Source organism: Canis aureus, chromosome 8 (assembly GCF_053574225.1).
Source record: "Canis aureus isolate CA01 chromosome 8, VMU_Caureus_v.1.0, whole genome shotgun sequence".
NCBI lineage: Eukaryota > Metazoa > Chordata > Mammalia > Carnivora > Canidae > Canis > Canis aureus.
In genome coordinates this window covers 64582861-64597576 of record NC_135618.1, presented here as the reverse complement: position 1 = coordinate 64597576, position 14716 = coordinate 64582861, and the positions used below count along the sequence as shown (strand labels likewise).

Below are 14716 nucleotides of genomic sequence, written 5' to 3'. Positions count from 1 at the left end.
CCAACTGTGGTTTCTCCCCCAGAACAGCTGTGTTTAAGGCGTAGGGATCTTGTTTCCGTACGCTGGTATTTTGTGGGGAAGACAGACCCCAGAAGAGAAACCCAGCCCGCAGCTAGGGGAGCGGCCCCTGAGCCATAATTTACAAGATCTGAGCACATAGCAGTAGCCACACCAACTGCAGACCCCAAAACCAGGACTCAGTTATGAACAAAGACATTTTGCTTCCTACAGAAGGAGCCAGCGCCCCACTCAGGGTTCCCAGCTTATTGGGAGGTTGGGCATCTGCTTCAGGAGAACTGCTTTAATCCACCTGAACAAAAACACAAGTGGGTGAGTGCAGGTCAGACTGGACCTTGGTTGATCGTCTGTCCTGGATCAGGTTGTGATCCTGGACCTTGGGTGGCTCAGTGGTTGAGTGTCTGTTTTTGGCTCAGGTTGTGATCGAGTTCCACATTGGGCTCCCTGCAGAAAGCCTGCTTCTTTCTCTGCCTATGTCTCTGTCTCTGTCTCTCTCTCTCTGTGTGGCTTTCATGGATAAATAAATAAGACCTTTAAAAAAAATAGACTGGACCCAGCAAGGGCTCCCAGAGAGGCAGGGAGACGTGCAGGGAGGCGAGAACACCGACCCAGCATGTTCTAGCCTCAGAACGCAGCTTACAAACTAAAATCCCCTTTCCTTCTCAGACCAACCTCGGAGCTAGCTACCATGATCACTCCCATTTTACAGGTCAAGAGGCCGAGGCCAATTTAAGTCACTGGCTCCTATCAGTGCCTTGCTTGGGAGGTTAGACCCAGGCCTCAGCCCCAGATTGGGAGGTTAGACCCAGGCCTCAGCCCCAGATGGTAATGAAGTTTAGAGAAGTCACAAGATGTGCAAATCACAACTTGGGCTGGTGTGGGAGGTCCGTAAGACCATGCAAGTGCGCTGGTTCAGGGGACTGACATGTGGTAGCACCTGCGCAGCCTATGCACACATACCTTGTAGCCCAGTATGAGCCCGTTCTGGTCCTGTTCGGGCACTGAAGCCCATGTCAGTAAAATCTGGGTGGAGCTGACAGCCTCTGCAGACACGTTTTCAGGGGCCGCTGAAGGAACTGAAAAGGATGAGCAAAAAAGATCGGTAGCCAAAGTCCAAAGGTTTCTAGAAATAAAGGTCCACTTTTCACTCAAACAATCAAGTTATCTTTGAAAGAGCAATGAATTCTGAGCGTTTTGGAGTGATCAGATTAAGCCCGTGGAGGTATAACAGAAATGTAAATCTTTTTCATATTAGCGACAAATTCCACAAATCCTGGGTATTTAGGAGCTCAATTTTACCTGAATCCACCCAGCAAGAAAATGTGCTTGGTCTGTTTTTATATTAACTTTTGGGAGCTACAGACTTTTATCTCAGATGGGAAATCCTCACTCCCAGACACCAGTTGAGTGACATCTGTAAATGCAGTATTCTGACAGGGGGCTGGGGGTGTAGGAGAGAGGAGGTGTCATCATGAAGGGGAGGAGAGGGAAGGTTTCCTAGGTCCCAAGCGTGCATCCTGTGCTAGAGGTCTTCAGATCCACACTTGCATCTAATAGCCACAATAGCCCAGCAAGGCAAGGTGATTAGCCCCATTCTGCAGATGGAGATACCAAGGCTGGAGGACGCTCCATACATCCCATTCCAGTGAGTGCTTTTTTACAACAAGGTGGGCCCGTGGAGGCGAGCTGTGGACCTCTTGACCCATGTACACGTAAGATGATGTCTTTATCTCTTCTGTGTATGGATGTGACTGAACCTACATTAATTTGTCATATGCATTTGCAATGGTCCAGATAGAATGTGTAAAGACAACAGTTAAGCTTTAAAAGGCTTTATAGTCGAGATAATCTCAATTTGCTTTGATAATTTGCTTGTGAGCCCATTTAAACTTTATGCAGATGGAAAAGATAGATCCAGAGTCCCCTGGTAAAGACAGGTGATGCCCCGAGCAAAAGGCAGCTGCTGGCTGTGGTGCCACCTACCATCCTGCAGGGCCTCCGTGGTCAAAAAGGAGGAGAAAAACTTCAGGTTCACTGCGTTTCATGGCGAGTAATATGGGATAGGATTTGGTATTTTACTCAACCTCAGGACAAGCCCGCGGGAGGGATCACTCTGCAAAGGGGGAAAAGGGGGCTCTGAGAAGGCACATGGCCTGCCCACATCACTAATAAGTGGCAGAAGCCAGGAGGTCATGAGGTGTTCACAGGGAAGAGACAAGCTCATGGGCTCTGCAGCAAACTCAGACTCCACAAGACTCCTGAGCCGTGTGACCTGGGGAAGCTGCTCGATTCCTCTGTGCCTTGATTGTGCCATCTGAGAAACAGTCAAGCAGAGCCCACACGTCCTGGAGCCCATCTTCTCCCTCCCCCATCCTGGTACCCATCACTAGGCTCCATAATGAGCAGGTGATCAGCGGCTCTGTTCGAAGACAGTAAGACAACACTATGATCTCCTTGCTCTACGGAAGGAGGGGGAGCGAAAGGCTACCGAGCACCCTGCACCCTCAGTGTCTACTCCGCAGGCCCACCAGGGCTCCACAGACTAGGGGGAAGTAGTGCACGAGCACACTTCAGAAGCAGGAACACTTCGCTCATGGGGGCTCTCTCCACCCTCCATCCACAGACCCACTCATTCATTCATTCATTTATTCACACAAGTGCTCCCTCCTCGAGCAAAGTGACTGGTCGTAGCTAGGTCAGTCATTTACTCTGAACACATAAAATGACAGGGTTTGCACAGTAATGCTGCCCTCCAACATTTGATTCCGGATTTTCTTCACTGATGTGATTTGGTCTTTGTTATGGGTTGGGTTGAATTGTGTCTGCTGCTTCCTAGCCTTCATAAACTGAAGTCCCAACTACTAGTAGGTCAGAATGTGACCTTATTTGGAACTAGGGTCACTGCAGATGTCATTAGTTAAGATGAGGCCATACTGGAGTAGGCAAAGGAGCATGGCCCTGCCAACACCTTGGTGTCCAACTCTTGGCCTTCAGATGGTGAGAGAATAAATCTTTGTTTTAAGCTGCCCCGGTCTGGACTGCTTTGTTATGGCAGCCGCAGGAGACCAATACCGTCTTTAGGAAAAAAGTGCCAGGACTCACCTGTTACCTTTTCTGGAAGCACGGCCAGGTCACCACCACAGTCAGTGGTTCCCAGAGATAGGGATCTGCTGAGGGGACATGAGCCTGAAGTGAGGCAGGGCACTTTCTGGTCCCCAGAGAGGGGAGTCATAGAGGCAAAGGCCTGGGATGCTAACCCTAAGACAGGGTGACTTCTCCGGCCTCCACACCCCAGCAGTGGTCCTGTCCTCTGCTACTCACCACATGACCATCTTCAGGACTCGGGCATTAGACTGGCTGCCAGTGGAGGCAACCAGCATGTCCCCAGAACAGAAAAACCACCTGTTTGTGTCTGTTTGCATTAGGGTTCAGGGGTCTTCCTCATACTTTTGGAGAGAGAGAGAATGCTGGTCAGCCCACACCTGGTAGATACACTTCTTCTTCCCAAATATGTCAGTCAAGAATCATTCATTTGGTTTGCCAGTCATTCAATAAAACACTTTTATCTGAGAAGCTAAGTGTCACAAAAAAGAATATTTTTATAATTTCAAGTTTACTCAGCCCTCTAAGGGAAGTGTGCTTGCCACCCATGCCTCTATGTGTCCCTAGTGTCTTCTGGTGGTGGCTTCCACAGGGCTCATTCATGCTCTCCCTGCCCGGCTAGGGGCTCCCACCATGGCAGTCATGAGGACATCACTCACACATATGCTTATTTTATTTAAAAAAAAATGAGCAATACACTGCTGCCTCGAATCAACTGTGAATTAAAGGAGTCACGACTGCACGAAGGAAAGGTAAACCTACAATTTGTCTGAATTTATTTAGAGTAAGATGAGAACTCCAAAGGTATTGCGTGCTCAGGATAGCAGTGCTGTGTTCTGAGAACTGTCAGAGAAAGGCAGAGAAAGGCCACTATCATAGCAACACAATGGGTCCGCCTCTCCAATCCATAACTGTTTCCTGCAGGCCAGTCTTTGACGCCATGAGTGTTCAGTCCTCACCGTGGATCTACAAATAATAATGATTTTCCAGGTGTGGTAATATGTGCACTCCTTTCCTGAAGGGTACCCACAGCCCCGGAGAAGGAAAGCCAACTGGTGAGAGGGGTGATCTGTACGTGGCACCCAGAGCTCAGCTGGGTCTCCAAGGACAGAGCCACAGAAAATGGTGGCGTTCAGGATGACAATTTCAGTGGATTCAAATCTCACCAGGAACCAATCTACCATTTTGTAACAGAGGACCTATGTTTTTAAGATTTGGTTAAAACAAAACAAAAAACAAACAAACAAAACAAACACCTTTCCCATTATCTGGTTTTGAGGGAGATTCGACTCCCTTTCCAACCTGTCATCTCATGTCTGGGAGCAGTCCCAGAGATTCCCTTTCATTAAGAACAATCCTGATCAAAACACTTCTCTTTTCCTTCGTTTGCTCTCACTCCTCTATAGGATTCCTCACTGCTCAGTCTTTTGATTTTTAGGGCCACATTTATCTTATAATATATCATAATAAATCATAGGATGTCATGAAACTCAAATTGTAATTCAAAATAGGAAATGTCATTTAAATGTGGTTCAAAATGTTCTGCTCTGTTCTTCCCACACCAGCTTCCTGTATGCCTATGACTGTGTGTAGGTACCCATGTGTGGCCATCTCCATGAGACACAGGTCTGCACTTTCATTCTCCCCATCAACTGCACTCCACCACTGGGGTTCACCACCCCTGCACCCTCTCCTACTCCCCCCACCCAGGGCTGAGTGGTGCCTGGCAGGGTCTTTTCTCAGAAGGGGCGATTTCTTCGCTGGGGAGGCCATGTGTTCAAATTCATCAGGACCAGGGAAGGCAAGACATCAAAACTGCTGTGACAGGGAGGGGCTTGCTCATCAGAGGTGAGGGGCTGCCCCCAGCAGGAGGTTCTGGAAGTGCTGTTCAGATGTGGAGGTGCCAAAGCCCCACAGGACCAGCAACACTGGAAGGGGTGCCAGAGAATGCCCCAGGTTGGGGAGGAATGATGTCTGAGCACCAGTACTCTTGGGTGGGGGTGGGTGGGGGGAGAACAGCCTAAGATGGGTCCTGAGGAGCTCACTTTTCTAGCATTAAGAATGTCTGAAGTCTGAGTCATCTCATCTAGAAATGAAGAACAATAACCCTATTATTCAATTTATGATGAAAACACCTGCAGAACTAAAACTCTTCTAATTGAACAAACATCCCATTAAAAACTAAAAAAAAAAATGTAAGTCAGAACCCTCAACATAAGAAAGAATGTGATAGTATAGAGCAAAACTTACATTGCAAGAACAATTTTTACTCTAGATCAAAAACTTTCTCATCAAGTGAATGATCAATGTGGCAATAATGAAATCAATGCAGTTAATTCTGGAGGCTGGTTATGATTCTCCTTAGCCACACGTACATATGTTTGTGTTAGATTTTGTCAACCAAGACGAAAACAAACACATTATGCCTTTTTTTTATACAAAAGCTTTACCTTGATATTACAAATGGTATCATTCAAGAGGATCGCCTTAGAGTTATTGGGTAGGAGATGATGCAAGATTGTCTGAGGAGAAGAGGACTAGAAGAAAGCATCTGGAGTGAGTTTATGCATAGAGTGATCTCCTTAGCATTCTCTTGACCACTGTAAAGGGAGCTTTGTGGCAGCAGCAAAGATTTTTTTCAAAAATACAGTCTCATCTCAGCATTTTGCCATTGGTTTACTTTGTTTTATAGGAGTATTCTTTGGAAACTTAACAAAACAGTATTATTTTCTATTTTTATTATTTTATTAATCCTTATGTGTCATTTAAAGTTTACAGTTTTCTGAACAAAATCCTTGAAAAGTAATGTAGCCAAGTGTAAAACTTGAGGTTAGCAGTTATTTCCTCTCAGCTTCTTCAAGATTATTCTTATTCCATTACGATTCCAGTGCTCCATTGTCTTCTAGCCTCCACTGATCTTGAGAAGTCCACTTCAAATTGTCTTGCCTTCTGGATATAAGATGTCTTCACACCAAGTGTTTTTAAGATTTTCTCTTTGGCTCGCATGCTTTACAGTTGCAACATAATGCATTTTGGTGTAGATTTATTTTATTTATTCTGCTCAGGATTCACTTTTCTTCAGTCATCAATTCTGAAACTTCTCAGCTATTATCTCCCATATTTTCTTATTCTCCTTTCCTCCTTCCTTCTTCTCTGAGTCTTATTAGGTATAAAGAGGACCTTCTTATTCTATTATTTATGTCTTTTAGCTTCTCTACCATGTTTTCAGTCTCTGTGTCTTTGTGCTGTATTTTAAGTTACTTACTCATATCTAGCTTCCAGTTTGGTAATTCTCTCTTTAGCAGTGTCTAAATTGCTTTTCACTAATCATAGTGTTTTATTTTCAGTGGCTGTGTCCTATATGTTTTTCTTAAAAAGCATTTTAAAATCAGCATCTTAATCTTTACCTAAACTTTTAATGTTTTCTTTTCATAATTTAAGACTACAGTCTTATTTTATATTTATTCCAGCTCTATTGTGATATAATTGATACACAGCATTTTGTAAGATTAATGTTACAGTGTGTTGATTTGAGACACTTATGTACTGCAAAAAGACTACCACCGTAACATTAGCTAACGTCGCTAACAATCACAAAATTATTGTTCCTTTCTGAGAACATGTAAGATCTACTCTCTTAGCAACTTTCAAGTACATAATACAGTAGTATTAACTATGATCACTATGCTATACATAATATTACTTAGAACTTACTCATGCTACAACTTAAAGTCTTTAATAATTTTAAATATACTCATTACATATTCTCTTTCATACTAGTATGTATTTTAAAGTAATCAGGGCCCTATTTCCTTCCCTCTCATGATTCTTAGTCATGGAAAAGTATCTCCTTGTGTGTTTGAAAATTGTGTCCTCATCTTTCAAACGTTGATCTTTATTTGGGACAATGTGGCTGTGGTGATCTCTCTCCAGAGATGTTTCCTTCTTTGGTTACACCGAACGTCTGGCCTTGAACCGTGTTTCTATTTCTTTTATCTTTTTTTTTTGTCATTTAAAATTTTTTCTGTTTTGTTTTTGGAGGACAGTGAAATGATTTATTGGGGTGTAATATATAATATTTCAGGAGGAGTGGGTCACTGTTTCCCCTGGGGTAATATTTTCTGGTCAGTGAGGATGCTCCTCAAGGCCCTCCAATGATATATGAAGTACACAATCTCTGAACCATACTTATTTTAATAACAATTAACACTGTTATTGTCCAGCTTTTTCAATTTTATGTTAACCACCTTGGGGATTGAACTGATATCACATTATCTAATATCACTAATATCACATTTGGATTTTCATTTTCCTGGCAGTGAATAATGTTGATTAAGGATCCTTTCATGTGCTTAACTGACCATTAGTATGTCTTCTTTGGAGCCATGTCTGTTCAGATCCTTTGTCCAGTTTTCATTTTTTTATTAAGATTTTATTTATTTATTCATGAGAGACACAGAGAGAGGCAGAGACATAGGCAGAGGGAGAAGCAGGCTCCCTGTAGGGAGCCTGATGTGGGTCTTGATCCCAAGACCCTGGGATTGTCCTGAGCTGAACGCAGATGCTCAACTACTGAGCCACCCAGTTGCCCCCCTTTGTCCAGTTTTTAATTGGGTTATATTTTTACTGTAGAGTTGTAAGAGTTTTTTTATATACATCTTTGATACCAGCCCCTTATCAGATGAATGATTTGCAAGTATCTTCTATGACTGGAGGACTGTTTTTTTTGTTTTTGTTTTTGTTTTTTTACTTTATGGTATGCATTGAAGCACAAAGGTTTTCATGTTAGTAAGTCTAAATTTTTCTTTTGTTGTTTGTGCTTTTTGGTGTCTGGAATCATGTTTTACATTAATTTCTTTTCTAGGAGTTCCTGGACCAGACAGAGTAAATTCAGAACCCAAACCTGATTTGGGCACAGGACTTAGAGTTACCTTTTTTTTCCTATTTAGAGTTCAGGTGGCTAGGTGGACACAGATAAACTATCCTGGCAGAGATTTTCAATCTCCCCTTTCAAAGGGGGCACCAGGAGCTTTGTCTACATGCAAAGGCCCTGATTCTAACTCCCCTCCTTGTGTAGACTCGTGGCAGAACCTCCAGTTCCTGGGTGGGCACCATGTCCCAAGTCCTGAAACTCCTGGGATGGATGCACCCGTGCCCACCCCGCAAGGCAGCGACAGCACCAGCTCAGAACCTACTGCTTGAGTCCCTTTGTGCCTCTGACATCTGCGGACTTTCTCTGTTTTTCTAATGAGGACATCAATAAATTCTAAATCTCAAAAAATTATATTCTGTCTATAATTTTCTAGTTAGTCACAGCAAAGATTTTTTAAAAAGTATTTTCTCAGTCTGTCTGCCTATCACTGGGGTTAGAACAGTCCTCTCAGAATGTTTCAAGTCCTCTTCTTTGTCACAAAGACTCAGAGACTGAATAGAGCTTTTTAGAAATCCAAGTGATCACATAGCCACAAGCTGAGCGTGGTGCCTCAATCTTTTGTTCCTAATGTAATAAAATCTACAGCCTGAAAGAAAGCCAGGAAGGCATCTGAGGCAGCCCCAGCTGCTCCAGCGAACCCCTCTTTAAATATCAGTCCTCTTGGAAGAGGCGTGTATGGTACATTTCCTTCTTTTCAGGAGAGAACCCTGCCATTTCAGACCAGGTGGAAAGAGCTGGTCTGTGTCATGGTGTGTCTTAAACGTGACACCAGCCCTCTCTGTCACTCCACAAACTCAAACCAGGCTAACGAGGGTCCTCCAAACCACAGGTCAGCACTCAAAGGCCTGCAGGTCAGCACAGACTCCTGAGGGCTGACCTGAAGTACTTTCCCTTTCCTCCCTGGCAACCAGCAGCAACCCTGAACCTGGGGCTCTGTGCACAGGGGAGGGTGCCATTGCTGGACAGGTTTTAGGGGTCAGGCGTGCCTGCTCTTTGCTCTTTCTTCTTCCTTGGGTAGCTGGGCACAGATGAGGATTAGGCCTGTGGCATAGCACAGTCTGGGTCCTTGTATCACAAAGAAGAGAGCCACCAGTGAACAGAAACACCTGTCTTCCTCGGTGATGAGTTAGAAATGAACCTCTATTGTGTTAAAGCAACTGAACCTTCGAGGGGCTATTTGTTAGTGCAGGAGACTATCTTAACACATCCCACACACTACTTTGTCAAGAGGAGGTCTTGAGGGCCTTGTGTTATTAAGACATCCGTAGAATCCCTATACACTTGGGGCACCTGGGTGGCTCAGTTGGTGAAATATCTGCCTTTGGCTCAGGTTGTGATCTCAGGGTCCTGGGATTGAGTCCCGCGTCGGGCTCCCTGCTCAGCAGAGGAGTCTACTTCTCCCTCTCCTCTGCCTCTCCCCTCTGCTCACGAACACACTCTCTCTCAAATAAAGTTAAAAAAAAAAAGAAAATAAACTCTTGCTTATTATCACTGATAGTGAAAATTACACCTAATTTAAAAGATAATACCAAGAGTCCAGCCCCCCCACCCCCAACCGTAACATCCATGATTAATTTCAAATTAGTGGTGTGGACTCCAATGACGTTTTACTGAAACTACCATCGAGATTGATGTAATTACTGGGTTAATAAAGTGTCAGCATAGACTCGGGGTGGGGGCAGAGCCAATGAGATGCAATGAGAGGACCGGGGGACACCGAGCTCTGTCTCGGGAGACACAGGTTGGGGCTGAGCCTCCGGGGCGGGAAGAGCCTCCTGCTCACCTGACTCCCGCGTGCGGCCCCGCACTGCCGCGCTCCAGGGCCCGGCCCCGATGGCGTTGAATGCCTGCATCTGGAGCTCGTACTCCGTCCACTCCTCCAGCCCCTCGATGGTGAACTCCCTCTCCAGCCGGTCGTTGATGACTTGTGTGAGCGACGGAGCCTGGAGGTCGGGGCGCCAGTACTTAATCCTGTAGCCCACTGACTCGGGGTTCCCGTTGTACTGGGAATCGGGCAGGGGCTGGAAGCAAACAACAGCCGTGGTGAGCGGGCGTCTCCGAACCGCCACCTGTCGAGGTCCTCCAGTGCGGGCCTGTCTTAGGAGGCCAATCCCGCAGAAAATATTTCCGGGGGCAGGGGGGATATTCTTAGAACCTTTACTACATTTCTCCCTGGAACTTTTCTTCTGTTAATTAAATGAAATCCTGTCAGTAACTTGGGCTGGACGTAATTTCTTTTAATACATTTTGGCTTAATTTTGTGGGGGAAATGTTCTGAATAAATATCAGGCTGGCTCTCCTACAAACATTGAGTATTGCCTCCATGTTGACCTAGCTTAAGGACTTATAGGTCCAACCTGGGGCACTGCTGGCTTCCCTCCCCCAAAGAATATTCCTCAGTACCAAGAAGCCTGTGAGTAATGCTCCTAATTAACAAGATCTCCTGGGCTGGTCTGTGACCCAACAGCAACTGTAAAATGCAATACTTTTGGGTTTAACGAAGAGATAAGCTTTGCCTCGGACAAAGCCATGACTAACAAGACACTAAACTCTGGCTTCACATGCACACCATGAATACTCAAGGCGACCATCCCTGCAGCCCACTCCCAGCCCCCAACTCACCACCCAGCGGAGCCGTAGGCTGGTCTCACTGGCTGTTCGCACGGTGACGCTGGTGGGAGCCACGTCAGGGGGCGCCTGCAGTGTCTGGATGACCCGGGATGATTGGCTGACGGGGCTGGAACCGACAATGTTCACCTGCCTCATTCGAAATCTAGAGGGAGAACCATGGGCATGCTTATTCTGCAGGAAAAGACAATGTGGAGAGATGGATGGAACAAAAACCCATAACCTTCTCAGAAGGTGAGGCTGTGTGTCCGTCTGTGTCATGAAGGCTGTTGCTCAAGGATACCTTCTTTCCACTTGGTTTCATTAAAAATGCAAATTGCATATTTGGCCCTTTGGCCTCAAAGCCTCCCAAGAACAATAAATTTGTTCCAGTGCAAAGATTTTAAATTCCCAAGTGAAGCATAATGGGATGGGTTACATGGCCAGAAATCTGTGTCATCAGATGCCATCAGCTGATTCATGTTTAGGGTAGGGTCAGGGGATTAGCTGTCAAGGGGCCAAATGACAGCCTTGACAGTCTGGTGTTTCAGTGAGCACAGGTGCCTGCACCTAGGGGATGAGCCCTGGCCCCAGAGTCCACACCCTGGGACTCGGACCCCATTGGTAGCTGAGACCTGAGGCCAATCATCTCCTTTCCTATAAAACGAGGTGGGGTGGATGTGCTTTAGAGTCTTGATGAATGTTCTCAGCTCTCTCTTCTTTGTTTATATGTACAATTTCTTGGAGTGAACTTCTACACAAATGTGCCCTGAGCACACACGCCTGTTCACCACAGAGGCTGGAAGAAGACAGGGACAGGGGTCTCTAGTCACAGTTTCTGATCTTCAAAGCAATAATATAGCTGGTACCAGCTTCATGTGGTAAGCCTGAAGCCCCTGTAGCTAGTTTTTTTGAGAAATATTTTCCTCTCAAAATGAGTATATGGTGCCCTGATTATCTGCTCTGGTCTCAGGGAGGATGTCACAATGAACAGGAGCTGAACAGCATCTCTTATTAAGCATTGTTTTAAAAAGCTCTAATGTCAGTATTATACCAAAAAGGATGTTCTTCACGAAGATGTCATGTCACCTTTTACTCTCTGAATTACTCATTCTTAGTCTTTTACTCCCTGATCTTATGGAACGTATCTGTTCTGGCAGAACAATGACATTATCAAACTCAACATCTGATGATAACTGGAAATTTCATCTCGGTCAACGATCTTACGGGAAGTTATAACGTCTCTAACAGCTTGCGATTGTGCGACCCTTTGTTAAGGCCAAGGATTTACTGCCTGGATAGGTTTCAGGATCAAGGAGTTAAAGGTTGCATGGCAGGTTAAGTGCTTGATTAGTGAGCCCCGCCACTCCTGGGTCCTGGAAGGGGGATGCAGAAGACGTTCCCAGGACAGCCGCCCTGTTTACACACAGCATGTTAATAGTCCCAAGGGGTTGTAGAATTTATAAGGAAAACCCCACATCTCGGCTGCCTGGGGCTCTTAGTTTTGAGCCATTGCAGCTAGCGTTGATGGAAGGAGCACTGCTAACCTAGCATCGGGGATATACTCTCTCCAGGAATGATACTCAGCTGTGTATCTTGCTCCTAAGGTTCAATGTACTGTTATTACCACTTGGAAATGTCTCAATTACATGCACATAACTGGGTTTTGTTCTTGCTGGCTGAAGCCATCTGTTGGAGTTGCTAGCCTTCTTCCTGCGGCAGTTTATCACTGGCTCCTCTCACCTGTAATGAGTATAGGGCGTGAGGTTTGGGATCTCCAGCGTCTGGGCATCCGGCTCGTTCTCCTCCTCGTAGAGGCTGACCCACTCCTCCTCATCACCGATGGCTCCAACCTGTGGGAAAGAAGATCCTTGGATGGGATGGATGAGCTGCAGAGCAGAGGCTGCCATTTACCGGATGTGCAGCTGCCTGGTGTGCATCAGGCTATGCAGACCCACCCCGTGTCCTCCATAAGTGGATCTTGCACACACACCCTCAGTCTAAGCCCTGGAGCTATGGCTCCTGCTATTCCCTCAAAGGTCAGGACCTCACATACTATCCTGTCCTTCCTCTTGGTTGACAGGTGAAGACCCAAAGAGAGGGCCAGAGAGAAGACTTGGTCAGGGGGACTGACCGGGGGACTCAGTCTCTCCCTGTTCCGACCCTGCCCATTCCTATCCCAAACACACACCAAAGATCCAGCGCAGGCCTTGCACAGAGAAGGACTGCCTGCTGCCATGGGAGCTAGACCAGCAGGCCAAATCAAGAGAGCCATGAGGGGAGATATTGTGACATCATGTCAGCCAGGAAAGCCCTAATTCTACCACACAGGTTTCTGCATTCCTACGCCAGGCACACTGGGCCTCGTGCAGCCTGTGTGGCTCTGGGGGCCCCAGCAGATGCATATGGAGGGAAGGCTGGAAGCACCAAAGGGGTTTCAGGCCAAACAAACTGGGGTGAGGTGGGTCCGCCTAGGGCCCTTTGCTTTTAACACATCGTAAATGTGTCAAATGACAGCGCAGAAATGTGCTCGTGAAGCTTGCAGAGGACCAGTCGGCAAGGGCCAGGTGGCTAGAGGATGGCATAAGAATTTGAGATCTTGGAAACCTGGAGGAAGGTCCAGGAGGGCATAGAGGAGGCAGAGTGCACACAGCTGGGCAGCCTACCTCCTCCAGAAGGCTACATGCAAAGTCAAAGCTCTAAATACTCAGCGTTGAAACATGGAAACAGTCTGGCAGTTCTCAGTAAGTTAAACATAGAATGATCCTATGGGCCAGCAATCCTACTCCCAGGCAGACACTGAAAAACCTGGAAGCTGGTCCCCTAGCAAGTATAGGAGCGCATATGTTCACGGCGGCTCTATTCTCAACAGCCAAACGGGAGGCCACATGGAGCCCGGCTGGTGGATGCACAGATAAACACCTGTGTAGCGTCCATGCGGGGAAGTACTAGCCAGCTGTAAAATGGAACCTACAGTGCGGTGTCCTTGAAAACATGAAGCCAAATAAAAGAAGACCCGAGAGAACACATTTATATGATTCTACTTCATACCATTTACAGAATAGGTAAATCCACAGAATCAGATGCAGGTGGGTGGGTGCCAGGGGCTGAAGGAGGAGAGAATGGGCAGTGACTGCTGAATGGCATACTGTTTCGGGGCGCTGAATATATTTGGGAACCAGGTAAAGGTAGTGGTTGCACCGTGAGTGCACTCACTTGTGAACCATGCACTTGAGAACAGTTAACTTTTTGTTACATGAATTTCACTTCACTTAAAAAAAATAGTGTTAAAATAAAATGTGGGACAACTGGCCAGAAACGCATGGGGAGAAAGATCCGGAGATCAGAGCCAATGAGTAGCTGGGGAGTCAGCGAGGCAGCTGAATGGGGCAGTGAGATCAGGAGATGGAGCAGTTTACACAGCTGGGGGCCGGGTGCACAGCCCCCAGGACCACTGCATCAGCTCCAGTCCCTCCAGTCCTCAGCACTGCAACCCCCAGCGGAGCCCCCAGACCCTCACTTCAGAGACATGGAAATGAAAAAAGGAGAAAACGGATGTAGATCGAGGATTGATCTGAGTGGCACAGAACACCTGTCTTGGAGAATGGGAGTTAGACGAACTATAGAAACAGTGCCAAGTGCCCCCAGGGCCTACGGCTGCCACCTGCCTCCTCCACTGTCCCCGCGGAGCAGGAGAGGGCCAGGAGGAGAAGATCGCCAGCGCTGACCGCGGCCTGGGTCTGTGCAGTGCTGCTGGTGTGACGTTGGGGGGGCACTAATGTCCACTCAGGAGCCCGGCCTGGGACTCAGAGTCCAGCCGAGAGGAGACGCAGTAGGTGTCTGTGGGATGAAGGGCAGAGGGCTGAGAGAGGAACCATGGGGCTGGAGGAGGTTAGGTCCTGTCACGCCACAGCTGCACACCAGACAGCTCCGCACGGCTCCCAGACACCCTCCGTGCTTCCAGGTGAGGGCCCCGAGCACAGCAGCGGGGTGGGGAGGCAGGGAGGCGGGGAGGTGGGAGGGCTGGGACCAGATTCTCTGCTCAGTTAGCATTAT

At 46.8% G+C, this 14716-nt stretch overlaps 1 protein-coding gene across 18 annotated transcripts in view; it reads right to left on the bottom strand.

Annotated features, from left to right (window-relative positions):
- Positions 1-14716, bottom strand: part of SDK1 (sidekick cell adhesion molecule 1) — an 894112-nt gene that overhangs the window by 106109 nt on the left and 773287 nt on the right. For all 18 annotated transcript variants that reach the window (XM_077907645.1, XM_077907637.1, XM_077907636.1 and 15 more), the window contains 4 exons: positions 12404-12513; positions 10676-10826; positions 9837-10074; positions 979-1094 (listed from right to left, as the gene is read on the bottom strand). In XM_077907645.1, the coding sequence (XP_077763771.1) occupies positions 979-1094; positions 9837-10074; positions 10676-10826; positions 12404-12513 (615 nt within the window). The remainder of the gene's footprint in view (positions 1-978; positions 1095-9836; positions 10075-10675; positions 10827-12403; positions 12514-14716) is intronic.